This window comes from Diplotaxodon limnothrissa, linkage group LG23 (genome assembly GCF_057381915.1).
Source record: "Diplotaxodon limnothrissa isolate DT_005_m linkage group LG23, D_limnothrissa_male_GT1.1, whole genome shotgun sequence".
Taxonomy (NCBI): domain Eukaryota; kingdom Metazoa; phylum Chordata; class Actinopteri; order Cichliformes; family Cichlidae; genus Diplotaxodon; species Diplotaxodon limnothrissa.
The window spans coordinates 34447162-34462632 of NC_140617.1; the positions used below are offsets into that span (position 1 = coordinate 34447162).

At 44.1% G+C, this 15471-nt stretch overlaps 1 protein-coding gene across 1 annotated transcript in view; it reads right to left on the bottom strand.

Annotated features, from left to right (window-relative positions):
* The window catches only part of LOC146608583 (cholecystokinin receptor-like), a 72734-nt gene that overhangs the window by 42022 nt on the left and 15241 nt on the right, over nt 1–15471 (bottom strand). The window contains exon 2 of the mRNA XM_085347716.1: nt 11262–11510. Coding sequence (XP_085203842.1) covers nt 11262–11510 — 249 coding nt within the window. The remainder of the gene's footprint in view (nt 1–11261; nt 11511–15471) is intronic.

Below are 15471 nucleotides of genomic sequence, written 5' to 3' on the forward strand. Positions count from 1 at the left end.
CAGCTTGCTGTATTTCTTAGGCACCTTATTCGTCGCACCTTTCTGCAACTCCGTTAGTTGGCTAACCTCCCTCCGTGCTACTTTGATCTTGCCCTCTAGCCTCCTTCTCCATGGAGGGTACTGCCCCTTGTGGCTGTTCAACTTGTAGCCAAGCATCTCACTGATCACTGCTGCCGTATTGTAGATCAGCTTGTTAGTGTCGGTAATCGTGGTTGTAGGTATTGCCCGTAGTGCTGCATTAACATCATCTAGCAGACCTTCTGAGGGCACTTCACGTAATCTTGGTAACCGGCTACGGGGGATCCAGGTTTCAAGCTTGGCCATGATCCTATTTTTCAGGTCAGTTCCTCTCGCACTCAACGATCCTTCTCCTATCGCACTTGGGGCTATGTACCCAATCTCGGGTGGGGGTGATGATATCTCCCCCCTGACCTGGCGTCCTGACTCCTCCTTGCCGTAGCATTTGTGTTGTACCTCGTCAATCTCTAGCTGTGAGAGCAGTCCCTTCTTTCGAATGTTGGAACACTGAGCTACTGGTTGTTTCGCCGTCATTGTGGATGTTGGGTATCGAAGAATCCATAGGTCCCTCATCCTATTCATGTAGCCCCTTCCGCCGGGGTTACTTGCGTAGTAGCATTCCAACAACGCCCTGTTTTCGTCCCTTGCCCACCGATGCCTTCTTGTTCCAGTAGCCCACTTTTCGTCAGGGTGCCCTGGTTCCTCAACACCTGACGCGGACCTTGTTGATCCGGGCGACGTCCGAGCCGGCATGCCTTCATATTTATCTGTCTCGCTCATGTCTGCGGTAGGCTTGCTTAGCATAGGGGGTCTAGCCTTAGGACCCTTACTGGATACAGACGCCCCAGGCAGGAATCGAACTTGCGATCCTCTGTTCCAAAGGCGTGTAGTTCCAAAGGCGGTATGTACCACCGGCATATATATATATATATATATATATATATATATATAGTTGACCTTAATCTTACAGAGAATGTGATGATTTTATGGATAATTAAAACACAACAAGCTGAAAGTCAGTGATGCTGCTCAGTTTGCAGTCCTGAATATCACAGCACAAGCAGGATTCACTGCACTGTTAATGTTAGCCATGTTATATTGCTGCCTCTGTTCGGTGGTGTCGAGCCAAACGGACTTTAACGTGTGTTTGAACGAGCTGACGGTTCACTCGTTAAGCTGAAAGTAAGATGCTTTAATCACAGGAGTCACACATGTGTCCACTGTACCATCTGGGAACTCTTCTTGTTTAGCACTCGTAATAACACAAACACTAAATCCTCCTTCTCTTGTGCTGTTGTGTAGCAGTGTATACACCTGACACTGTCACCTGTCACCCAGCTGTATATAAACTCCGTCATGCTAGCTAGCACGCAGTACGAGTTATTGTAACTGACTATAAAAAGTCAGCAATATATGAAATATGAAAATAAACTACACCTAAACTTGGTTTATATCTGACCCAGATAGACTGCAGGTCATAACTTCTTACCTGGAGTTCAGTTCACCTGACACTTGCACCGGTGGCCGCCTTGAGCCTCTCCTCCTCCTGCCTCCCCTTTCCCTCATCCACATGCTGGCCTCTGTGGAAGCTCTACCATGGTTACCACCAAACAACTGAGTTATTTTTACACATCGGCCAGCATCTTGCCAATACACCACCTTTCATTGTTTATACAGTTACAGAAAAACCAAAACATCGGCTCATAAAAAGAAAAATCACCACCGGCCCGGAGCTGTGGCACGCGTGCCCAGGGTTGCTGACCCCTGGGCTAGATAGAAGATGTTGCTCTTGGAAGTAATGGATCAGATGCTCGTGGGGAGTTTGACAGGAGATGTTAATGTTTGTATATGAACATTGTGAGGAGGACGTGAGATTGTTTGGGAGAAGCTCAGGGTAGAGCTGCTAATCTTCCACATGGGAAAGGAGCCAGCTGAGGCGGCTGACTAGGATGCCTCCTGGAGACCACCTAGGTGAGGTTTTTCAAGGATGTCCAGCAGGGAGGAGACCCCAGGGTGCACGCAGGACATTCTGGAGATACATCTCTCGATTGCCCTGAAAACAGCTTGTTTATCCTAAATGATGGGTGATTGAGGAGAAGGAGGCATGGGCAGCTCTGCTTAGATTGCTGCCACTGGGCCTCAGAGATGAATAGAAAATGAATGGATTCTAACCCTCAGTAAATTGAAAACCATTCTTGCCTAAATACAGGGACAGGGTCAGAGCACTTGCCATCTTCTTAGACATTGCAGGGTTCAGAATCTTGGTTTAAGAAATTATTCAATACAACCATAGGTCAAACACATGACCCAAAAATGGCAGAAAAATCAAAGGTTTAAAACAAACAAACAAAAAAAACCTACAGCTCTCAATATGACAAGCAACTATAATAGGGGGATAGAGGAAATGCCAAAAAGAAAGTTGACTGTTAATAGGACTCTTTAAGACAGGAAATTATGAATAACACTTTGTTTTTCAAGACTGAGCTCAGGTCCTTCCTCTCCTTTTCTCTCAATATCTGTTCCCATTTTCTAACTTTCACTAGTTTCTGATCTCACTGCCTGATGAGACCAGGGCTATGACTGCTGGGATTTCAATTGTACTGCATGAAATATGAACTGGCCTGACAGAAGTTTGGTTTCTTGTCAGTCCAGTCATGTGTCTGTGGCAATTAGGGATGGGTATCGTTTAGGTTTTATCCGATACCGGTGCCAAATCTGTACTTTTGAAATGGTGCCAGTGCTTAAACGGTGCTCGAACCGGTGCTTAAAGAATGGAGAACACAAACTTTGTCCAAAAACCTATCATGTTCAGCTGGTTTTTTTTGTAAAAAGATAACAATGTGTGCCTTTTCTGCAGCTATGTGGCATATAAGGCATCACTCTTGGCTGGAAGCAGTGCTTAAACAATGGAAAAAACACAAACTTTATCCAAAAACCTCTCATGTTTAACTGTTTCCCACTTTTTCTTTGGTCATTTTAGCCTTTTTGGCCAGGGTGAAGCGAGTATCTGCCATCAAACAAGAAGACAGCCGCATGTAGCTATGATGATGTTTGCTAGTTCACCTTACATGCATTAATGTAATAACGTGGTTAGCCTACTCAACGTAAATTACACACGAACAACATTAAGCTACTCACGCAGAGAAGAACGGCTGCTGCTGCTGCATCATCATCCTCATCATTTCTGCTACACTGGCAGGGCTAGGGGCCAGGACTCTATTCTTCGGGTTTTTGGGGGATGTTGCTCCGGGTCCGATAACTGGCAACCCACCCGACGTGCACGGTGTGAGGTCTCGCAGCAAGCTATCAAATACGGCGCATTTCTGGGCTTTTAAAAAAAAACGCTATGCGTCGCCAGCTGTTTCATCGGATTTGAGGTGTTACCTCCTTTGACAGTATCACAGTATCAGCTTAAAGCACTTGTTGCAGGCTGCTGAGTTTGCATCTTTTGCTGTGAAGTACAGCCAGACTTTTGACCGCTTCGCCTTGAGCATTTTAATCTGTAGCTCTGCTCTAACAGAACGTACGTACCTGGCCCCGCCTACTATCCTCGGAAACGTAAAATGATTGGCTAGAAGTGTATCACAGCTCAGGAAAAAAAAGCACCGAAATAAAGCACCGAAATGTGCGCTGCTTTTCGGTCTGGTTACTACCGTTTATGTCAGAACCGGTGCCATCATGGCACCGGACACCGGTACCCATCCCTAGTGGCAATAATCCAATCAGACCACAATTTAAATGGAGAGATTAGGTGCTGAGTTGGGGTGTCGGGTTCGTTGAAAAATGAAAAATCATCCCTTCAAATACAATGTTCTGATGAATTATTGTTATCTTTTATTAAATTCATATTATCCAATAAAATACTTCCTTGAGTTTCCAAACACAAAATGAGAGGCAGAGCTTTCAGCTATCACACTCTTCTCCTGTGGAACCAGCTCTCAGTTCTAATTTTAAAATCAGTCTTTTGATAAAGATTAATTAGTTTAGATAGTTGGGCTTGAAGCCTGTGGCCTTAAACTACTCTGCAGTTATGCTGCTACATTATGAATATTAAATCACCTATCCATGGTGATGGGTGTTCCCATCACTTCCATGGCCACAGGTGTATAAAATAAAGTATCTAGGAATGCAAGCTGCTCCTACAAACATTTGTGAAAGATTGGATTGCTCTCAGGAGCTCAGTGAATACTGTCATGAAACTGTCATGAGTCATAAAATTTCCTTGCCGTTAACTATTTCACAATCCACTGTTAGTGGAATTATAACAAACTGGAAGAAACTGGGAAAGACTGCAACTCAGCCACAAAGTGCTAGGCCATGTAAATTCACAGAGCGGGCTCAGCAGAGGTCACCAACTTTCTACAGAGGCAATCACTACAGACCTTCAAACTTCACGTAGAGTTCAGATTAGCTCAAGAACAGCAGGTAGAGTGCTTCATGGAACGAGTTTCCATGGCTGACCAACTGGTACAAACCATGCTGCCACTGGACTCTAGACTCTTGTCCAACATCAGTGTCTGACCTCATAAATTTGCTTCTATAAGAATGGCCAGAAATTCTCATAAACATACTCCCAAACCTTGTGGAAAGCGTTCCCAGAAGAGCTGAAGCTGTTATAGCTGCAAAGGGTGATGTGGCATCATGTTAAACTCAATGGATTAAGAATGGGATTTAACTCGATTTCACGTGAGTTTGAAGGCAGAAAATACTTTTGGCGATAAAGTGTATTAATAAGAGATGGCCTCTTGGTGTGCCAGCAGTTACTTTACTGTTGGAGGTCTCTTCCTCTTAAAAGGGAGTTTGTTTTTCCCCACTGTCTCTAGTTTTGGATTGTTACAGTTATGCTCTTATATTTTATGGTCTTCACCTTTCAATAAAAAAAGCTTGTGCTGTACTGATCAGCAGCAGAAAACTGAATATGTATCAGGATGATCACTGTATTTCAGTTCACCTGGTTCTAATGTTGTGTCTGATCGGTGCATTATAATGAGCAGTATTCTGAAGGATGGGTGTACAAACGTGTACACAATACATATTTTTTGACTAGGTATAGTGACATGTTAGCAACCATGTCCAATCCAGAGAATAGAAAGACTAGTGGTAACTCTGTAGATCATTTGAGGTTATCTCACCAAGAGTGACTCCTTCAAATGCATTACCCTGCTAGAAGAGTTCCCTCATCATCTTTTAAGACATCTTAATCATTTCATAGGGAGAAAATGAAATGCTTTGACAGTTTTTTTGCATAGATGCAGCAAAGAATGATCAACATCTGCAGAAGAAGACACCATGCTAATTCCTGTGGTTCAGTGCTTCATCATTTCACTCATTCATTATGAGACTACTTTGTAGCTTAACTAAAACAAGCATAAAATTAAAGAAAAGTGATCAAAAAACCAAAAAGTTTGTATTTTAAGTCCAAAGCAGCTGCCCCTCCTGCTCTCTTCCTCCTTATCACAGCTGAGAGAGCCCAGTAATTGAAAAGGAGATTCGGCAAGCCTGTCCTCACAGATGGTACGTTGCATTTCTGAAACAATAATAGGATTGCGATCCTGACCGCTCGATATCGTTTCTCGACCATTCAAAAGCTCAAAGTGGAGCAAAGAGACAAAGTACTGCAGTCTATCTCAGTTTCGTGGCACTCTCTTTTGCTTTCAGTCTGACTCAGGCCTCACGTGGCACCTCAACTCTGGCCTGATGAGAGCCAGCTCATCGCTAAGTCACACTCCTGAAGATGTGTGACTGTTCGAGCACTTTCAGAGTGATGGTTAAAAGAAGCCAAGAGAAAAGCCTCTATATTTAACAGACCCTTGTTAAATATCAAGCAATTTTCGGCAGGGGGATCACAGGGTCTGATCAGCTGTGAGTCACAAAAGAAGGCCAGATTTCTCTTTTAGAAGAATAAAACACATAAAGCCCAATGACCAAATGGATCTCATATATTTAATTTAAAAAAAAGAACATGATAATAATCACATTAATGTAAACTCTCCCTTATTCTGGTTGTGCTAGTTGTGTAAGATTTCTGAAATAATGAGCCCAATCCGTATGTAACCAGGTCATAAATTACATATTGTTATATTTACACAAAATGTGTTCTAGACAAACCGTTCCTTTTATACCTGATTTTTAGGACCTCCAAGCCTGTGGTTCATTATCAGTTAGAGCCCCTCCTCATTCTTCTTCTTCGGTGCAACCCTATAAATACAGGGTAACCCTTTGGCCTCTCCCCTTTTCTACAATTCCCCTGTGGGAGAGGTTGGTGTCATTTCTTTACCAGCACTGTAAAACACACATATAATTTATATTTAGCCACCCTGATGTTTCCGATTGTGTTTTTAGTTCAATTATTGTCATCACTGTGCCTGTCTTTGCTAGATGCTGTAAATGTGTAGTACATGTCTGCCACATACGTGTTATAGGCACAGTCTATGCTAGCATGAATAGATCCTTCTTGCTGGCTTGGAAGTTGTGGTGGGTTAAGCTAACCCTCTTCCATACTGTTTGTATTTTGTTGTAGGAGCTGGAGCGGGCAAGTTAATGACTTGGAGGTCTGTGTTTCTTTTACCATTCATTGTCAGACACAGAGCAGGAACACAACAGTTACACGTACAAAAGTGGCCTTTTTACTTTTCTTATTCCATGCAAAAATACATAAATCAATAACGTTTTATTTGCATAAAGTAATTGAATTCATGAATTGTTTATACCACAGCTTTTCACGCTGTGTTATTAACCTGACTTTCTGTCACCATTTGAAACTTGATCAAAATTCTGTTGTGTGAATCAATGGCCTGAAGTTCTCCTCTAAAAGAAGAAACAGACATAGAAATATGTATTCAATATCTCCTCCTGTCCTCTCTTTCATACATCTTTCTTTCCTGAAACATAAAGCAACCCTGCTTGAGCTACTTGATCACAATTTTATTGGTGTCTGTATGAATGCATGGTAGGGATGAGAAGGAGAAAAAAAGAATGTGTAGAGTATGCAGGTGAGACTGTGGGGTGACATTACTTTCTGATTTGTTGGACGAGTAAGTGCATGGGATTGCCCGGAAGGAATACCAATATTATACAACAAACTGGCTGATTTAATAACTCTTAATAAGGGTGTCAGATGCCATTCAGGATCATCCCGGCCCACTTCACCCCCTGATTACCAGCTGTCACATTAACATCAGGCTCCTTTTCTGTAGTGCACCTGAATTGCAAATGAACTGGTGGATAGGCTCCAGCGCCCCCCGCGACCCTGAAAAGGAGAAGCGGAAGCGAATGGATGGATGGATGGATATATATAAAAACACCCAGCACGCCCCTGCGGGCGGTTTATCCTTCAAGCTCGGGTCCTCTACCAGAGGCCTGGGAGCTTGAGGGTCCTGCGCAGTATCTTAGCTGTTCCCAGGACTGCGCTCTTCTGGACAGAGATCTCCGATGTTGTTCCTGGGATCTGCTGGAGCCACTCGCCTAGCTTGGGAGTCACCGCACCTAGTGCTCCGATTACCACGGGGACCACCGTTACCTTCACCCTCCACATCCTCTCGAGCTCTTCTCTGAGCCCTTGGTATTTCTCCAGCTTCTCGTGTTCCTTCTTCCTGATATTGCTGTCATTCGGAACCGCTACATCGATCACTACGGCCATCTTCTTCTGTTTGTCTACCACCACTATGTCCGGTTGGTTAGCCACCACCATTTTGTCCGTCTGTATCTGGAAGTCCCACAGGATCTTAGCTCGGTCATTCTCCACCACCCTTGGGGGCATCTCCCATTTTGACCTCGGGACTTCCAGGTTATACTCGGCACAGATGTTCCTGTACACTATGCCGGCCACTTGGTTATGGCGTTCCATGTATGCCTTGCCTGCTAGCATCTTGCACCCTGCTGTTATGTGCTGGATTGTCTCTGGGGCATCTTTACACAGCCTGCACCTGGGGTCTTGCCTGGTGTGATAGACCCCAGCCTCTATGGATCTTGTGCTCAGAGCTTGTTCTTGTGCTGCCATGATTAGTGCCTCTGTGCTGTCTTTCAGTCCAGCTTTGTCCAGCCACTGGTAGGATTTCTGGATATCAGCCACCTCCTCTATCTGCCGGTGGTACATACCGTGCAGGGGCCTGTCCTTCCATGATGGTTCCTCGTCTCCCTCCTCTTTCTTGGGTTTCTGCTGCCTGAGGTATTCACTGAGCACTCGGTCAGTTGGGGCCATCTTCCTAATGTATTCTTGGATGTTCGTTGTCTCATCCTGGACTGTGGTGCTGACACTCACCAGTCCCCGGCCCCCTTCCTTCCGCTTAGCGTACAGCCTCAGGGTGCTGGATTTGGGGTGAAACCCTCCATGCATGGTAAGGAGCTTTCTTGTCTTTATGTCAGTGGCTTCTATCTCCTCCTTTGGCCAGCCTATTACCCCAGCAGGGTACCTGATCACGGGCAGGGCGTACGTGTTGATGGCCCGGATCTTGTTCTTACCATTCAGCTGACTCCTCAGGACTTGCCTGACCCTCTGCAGGTACTTGGTGGTTGCAGCTTTTCTAGCGGCCTCTTCATGGTTCCCATTCGCCTGTGGGATCCCCAAGTACTTGTAACTGTCCTCTATGTCTGCAATGTTGCCTTCTGGTAGTTCAATCCCCTCAGTTCTGACTACCTTCCCTCTCTTTGTTACCATCCGACTACACTTCTCCAGTCCGAACGACATTCCAATGTCATTGCTGTATAGCCTGGTAGTGTGGATCAGTGAATCGATGTCTCGTTCACTCTTGGCATACAGCTTGATGTCATCCATGTACAGGAGGTGGCTGACAACTGCTCCGTTCCGTAGTCGGTATCCGTAGCCAGTCTTGTTAATGATCTCACTGAGGGGGTTCAGGCCTATGCAGAACAGCAGTGGGGACAGAGCATCTCCTTGGTAGATCCCGCACTTGATGGTGACTTGTGCTATGGGCTTGGAGTTGGCCTCTAGTGTTGTACGCCACATCCCCATTGAGTTCCTGATGAAGGCTCTTAGGGTCCCATTGATCTTGTACAATTCTAGGCATTCCAGTATCCAGCTGTGGGGCATTGAGTCATAGGCCTTCTTGTAATCAATCCAGGCAGTGCACAGGTTGGTCAGTCTGGTCTTGCAGTCTCGGCTGATTGTTCTGTCTACCAGTAGCTGGTGTTTTGCGCCTCTGGTATTCTTGCCAATTCCTTTCTGTGTCCCGCTCATGTATTGACCCATGTGCCTGTTCATCTTAGCCGATATGATGCCTGACAGGAGCTTCCATGTAGTACTGAGGCAGGTTATTGGTCGGTAGTTGGAGGGGACCGGTCCCTTCTTGGGGTCCTTGGGGATCAGGACCGTCCGGCCTTCAGTTAGCCATTCCGGGTGTCTCTCGTTAACTAGCAGCTGGTTCATTTGTGCTGCCAGACGCTCGTGGAGTGCAGTCAGCTTCTTCAGCCAGTAGGCGTGAACCATGTCGGGCCCTGGTGCTGTCCAACTCTTCATACTGGAGACCCTTTCTTGGATATCTGCCACTGTGATGGTTACTGGACCCTGTTCAGGGAGGTCGCTGTGGTCAGCCCTCAGATCCTCTAGCCACTGAGCATTGCCGTTATGGGTTGCATCCTTCTCCCATATGCTCTTCCAGTATTGCTCCGTCTCCAGCCTTGGTGGTGCTGTTCTCTTATTGTTCCCTTGCCACTGAGAGTACACCTTTGCTGGTTCTGTGGAGAACAGCTGGTTTATTCTCCTGCCTTCTATCTCTCTGGTGTACCTCCTCAAGCGGCTGGCCAAGGCTGTGAGTCTTTGCTTGGCAGTTTCCAAGGCCTCAGGTATGGACAGCTTGCTGTATTTCTTAGGCACCTTATTTGTCGCACCTTTCTGCAACTCCGTTAGTTGGCTAACCTCCCTCCGTGCTACTTTGATCTTGCCCTCTAGCCTCCTTCTCCATGGAGGGTACTGCCCCTTGTCGCTGTTCAACTTGTAGCCAAGCATCTCACTGATCACTGTTGCCGTATTGTAGATGAGCTTGTTAGTGTCGGTAATCGTGGTTGTAGGTATTGCCCGTAGTGCTGCATTAACATCATCTAGCAGACCTTCTGAGGGAACTTCACGTAATCTTGGTAACCGGCTACGCGGGATCCAGGTTTCAAGCTTGGCCATGATCCTATTTTTCAGGTCAGTTCCTCTCGCACTCAACGATCCTTCTCCTATCGCACTTGGGGCTATGTACCCAATCTCGGGTGGGGGTGATGATATCTCCCCCCTGACCTGGCGTCCTGACTCCTCCTTGCCGTAGCATTTGTGTTGTACCTGTACCTCGTCAATCTCTAGCTGTGAGAGCAGTCCCTTCTTTCGAATGTTGGAACACTGAGCTACTAGTTGCTATATATATATATATATATATATATATATATATATATATATATATAGTGCCTTTCAACTCTAACTGAGCACTCAAACACTTTTTAGACTACAAACCACATTCACCCATTCATAAAGTCTGGGGTTTATTATTTTGCGGAAGTACACTTCAACATGTAGCCTGGAGGAGCTGGGGAATAAACCACTGACCTTCCAAGTAGCACACAATGGCTGACGCATCCAAAAAAATTGGCAGCAACTCTGGAGCATGAGCAATGAGTATAGAGCCAAGGCCCACCTGTATTCATATTTACATAAAACAACTTCTTTGGTTCTTTTCCTCTGCTTTTGATTACACTCTGCTAGCATATGGCTTGCTTCCATCTTGTAAACCCCTTTTTCAAGTTACTCTCAGAGGGTTTGTTTGGTTTCCAAGCTCCACTCTGCCGATAGATGATCATCACAGGCAAATAAATGTCACATCTCCCATTCAGCTAAATCCATTAAACAGGTAGCATTTATTGTAGTGACCACAGTGGGTTTTGTTTTTACTAATTTCTTTAGAGTGTGAGACTTCTGCACTGGTGTTTAGCTGCTGCTGTTTGCTGCACACAAGACAGTGATCCATTTTCCCTTCCTACAGCAATCCGCCTCACTGTCAATCATGGCTTTTGATGTGTTGTGCTCTTATAATGAGCCAGCTTTGCAGTTCAGTTATGTAGCACCAGTTTATAAAAACAGTTGCTCAGAGCATGTTATACTGTAAGATAAAGACCCTAAAATAGTCCCTACAAACACACAGGTCAGATGATCCCTTCTTTGAAAAACAGCACAGGAAGTGGATCTCTTTAAATGCCTCATAAGAGTGTACAGTTCAGCTCAGGTTTGGTATCAAAAGTCTCATGCTCACCCATTAAGTAGGTGACAATCTTGCACATGGTGGCTCCAAAGATGAAGTCCTCTAGCATGTTGGGGATAAGTGTAAAGGGCATACAGAAAATGGCCATCATCAGGTCGCTGACCGCCAGCGACAGCAGAAAGGAGTTGGTGACCGTCCGCATGCGCTTGTTCAGCATCAGGACCACGATGATCAGGAGGTTGCCGAAGACGCTGAGCAGGAAGATGAGCGAGTAGAGCAAAATACGCAAGGAGTCCATCTCTGATAGACACAAAGAGACACAGGGCATTTTCAGTTATAGGGAGGAATATTGTAAGCTTCTCTTAACAAAAACCTCAGTTTCCAGGAGGAAGTATTTTGTGCTACTGTAGTCCTGGGAGAGAAGAAATTGTACTTGTAACAGTAATAAACAAAGAATAAGAAGTGGAAAAGCAAATAAAAGCAGCATAAGATGAACACGGGTGCATTAATTGAACTGGCTGGCTGACAAACGTCTTTCACCAGGATCTATACACCCAAATTAATCCAAAAGCAGTTTTATTCATTTGCATGCAAATGCAAGTAACACTTTAATTATTCATGCAACCCTTGTATTAAATTAGATATGAATTAATAAAAAGAAAACATCAAGATAAGAAAATTTAAAAGGAGATAGTTGCATCAATACATGAAGACAACAGCCTGGATCAGGTTGTTCCCCTGGGAAATAAGACTCTGAGCACATAAACAACACCAAACTCTATTACAAGGCAGAATAACTTGGCTTAATCAACATCTTAAATCGTGCTAATGTCAATATTCCTCTCCTCACCCTGTGAATGGAAGCATTAGTAGTAATCTTCAAGAAAAAGATGAAGACAATATCACAAGCACAGAGCCGACCGTGTCAGGTGGCTCACTTGGGAATACAACCCAAACTGGAAAAACAAGATCAAAATTAAACAGTTCTCTTTTCATCAACAATAATATCCTTTCAGTTTGTAGGGGCAGGAGGAGGAGCAAGATTTGAGCAACAGCCAGATGTAATTCCAGGCCACAGTCATCAAAACCATTACAGTGAGACGCAAAAGCGACTAAGAAGAGATACAACTGACAAAAAAATCATAAAGAGACATAAATGACTACAAATTGATGCATAATGACTGAAAATAGACACAAAGTCACTGATTAGAAGGTAAATGACAACTGAACAACACTAACAAAGTTACAAAAAAAAACAGTTGAGAACTACAAATCAAAGATAATGACTACATGCTTATGAAAATAATGACACAAAGACCCAAAATGCATAGTGACTACAAAGGCTCCGATACAGATACAGGGTTAAGCAAAAACATAGACTGGTTTAATTATACAAATTGATCATACAGACATGTGGTGGCATGCACTGAGATCTTAAAAAAAGAATATAATGAAACAGTCATCTACAGTGTGTTTCATAAGATTTCCTTCTTTCAGCGCTGCCATACAGCTAAGCATCAGTGGGTGCTGGATGGCCCAGCCAGAGGGTTTTTGGGATGCTCCCTTCACTAACACCGGCCTGCCACAGCGAGTCTGTTTGAGAATGAGAGTATCTGACAGGACAAGGCCGGGGCTGGCCATGTGCTGACTGAGTCCTCTGATTAAACACAGAGACATGCGAGAAGTCCGGAGGTTTACAGCAGAGCCTGCGCACAGAATGTAGCACATCACCTTTAAGGCAAGCATTGCTCATCAGGAGTAGAAGCAGGACTCAAACAGCGCGTGTTTGTGGGGCTTAAAACGCATCTTTGTGCCACAGTGAACACTGAGACAGCCCTTACTGAATCCTGTTAAAAAGAGAGGTTTTCCTTCCCACTGTCGCCATCTGATTGTGGGGGTTTCTTTCTAATATTTTAGGGTCTTTATCTTGCAATTTAAAACACTTTGAAGTGACTGTTGTTGTCCTCCCACACAGATGCATATTTTGAATTTCAATGTTTGCAAAACTTAAAGACCCACATAAATGACCCAGTTTTTAGAATTTGACTCAGTGCTTTTAATAATAAGGTATGTTTGATAGTATTTAATTTAACTACACACTTGAAAGCCTATTGCCAGAGCTGTTGAGCCGCAGCTGCTACGGTTATGTGACTTCAGTGTGCACATTAAAATGATGTATTTTTGATCTTTTGTCATTATTGTTTTGGTATCTTATTACCAACTTGCCCCATGTCCTCTGCTGTTTGCCTAATAGCTGTGCTTGTCTCTGTGTGGGTGTATTTACAAGTATTTTATGAAACACTGTGGGATAAATTGTGCCTTATGAGTGTGTGCAGCATGACATTACGTTTTAGTGTGAGAAAAAAAAGCTCTTTGTATCGTTGCTTTTATCCTGCTTCTGTGACTTAACTCTAAGCTTAATTGGCTGGAGAGCATCTTGCCAAAGGAGTGAAGATGAAAGTTGATTCAAACTGGCATATTCATAGTAATGTCCTCCCTATAAATAGACAAATTAAATAACATTTTTAAAGCAAACTATGAAAAAAGTTTGTCTGCAGTAACAAGTACAGAGTGATTAGACGGTCCGGTTTTGAACCGAAGACATTGCAGGTTAATGCTGATCACCTCTGCCACGTGAGAGATTCTGTCCCCCTTAACTGCAAGTATGAATTATTCCTTTGATGGAGAAGAGTCCTCTGCTTTTTGAAGCTGTTTCATTAGCCAAAGATTGCCCCATTTCAGAGATGTGACAGCATTCTGCCATGCTCTGCCATGGGCTACTTTTACGTTAATGTTCCTCATAATAACAACTTTTTAACTACAGGAGGGTGAGCATACCTTTAAACATTCTATTCCGTCCAAACCTGGTTCGCCCAGAGTTTTCTTCCAGTTCAAAAGGGACTTTTTTCCTCCTTCCAACAAGTCCTTCCTCATAGGTCTCATCCGATTGTTAAGGTTTGTCTCTAATATTTTAGGGTTTTTGCCTTACAATATAAAGCACCTTGGGGTAACTGTTGTAGTGATTTGCTGCTATATAAATAAAATTGATTAGAGTTGAGTTGAGTTAAATTCCATTCTTTTCATCATTTGAGCAATGTGTGGATGTCGGATGCTGCAGATGTTGCTATGCCCCTCTCACACAGGGTCAAAGGGAAAAAGCCTTCTTCTGGATCACAGAGGATTGTTTTAATCTTATTGCATTTTTTTTACTTGATTTGACAGGTGAGGCATGGATAGTTGTGATTGCTGTCATGACCTTTAAAGCATGGGTGTCCAACTCCATGCCTCAAGGGCCGGTGTCCTGCAGGTTTTAGATGTGTCCTTGATCCAACACAGCTGATTTAAATGGCTAAATTACCTCCTCAACATGTCTTGAAGTTCTCCAGAGGCCTGGTAATGAACTAGTCGTTTGATTCAGGTGTGTTGACCCACGGTGATCTCTAAAACCTGCAGGACAGCGGCCCTCAAAGCCTGGAGTTGGACACCCCTGCTTTAAAGTGTTCAGTCAGACACAAAGCTAACGCATTCAGATCCCATCACATCAGGGGAACATATACTCAGGGAAAAAAATTATTTGAACCCCTGCTGATTTGGTACGTTTACCTGCTAACAAAGAAATGATCAGTCTATAATTTCAGTGGTAGGTTTATTTGAACAGTAAGAGACAAAACAATAGCCAACAAAAAAATGCATTTCAAAAAACTTAGAAATTAATTTGCATTTTCATGAAGGAAATAAGTATTTGACCCCTTTGCAAAACGTGCTTCAGCACTTGGTGACAAATCACAGAGGTCAGATGTGTCTTATAGTTGGCCACAAGTTTTGCACACATCTCAGGGGAGATTTTGTCCCACTCCTCTTTGGAGATCCTCTCCAAGTCATTAATGTTTCATGGCTGATGTTTGGCAACTGTAACCTTCAGCTTCCTCCACAGATTTTCTATGGGATTAAGGTCTGGAGGCCACTCCGAAATCTTATTATGCTTCTTCTTGAGCTTCTTCTTCAGCCTTGGCCGTGTCATGTCACGCTGGAATACCCACCCACAATGCATTTTCAATGCCCTGGCTGAGGGAAGGAGGTTCTCACCCAAGATTTGATGGTACATGGACCCATCCATCCTCCATTTGATGCAGTGTAGTCCTGTCCCCTTAGCAGAAAAACACCCCAAAGCATACTGTTTCCAACTCCATGTTTGACGGTGGGGACAGGGTTCTTGGAGTCATAGGCAGCATTCTTCCTCCTCCAAAGTTGAGTTGATGCC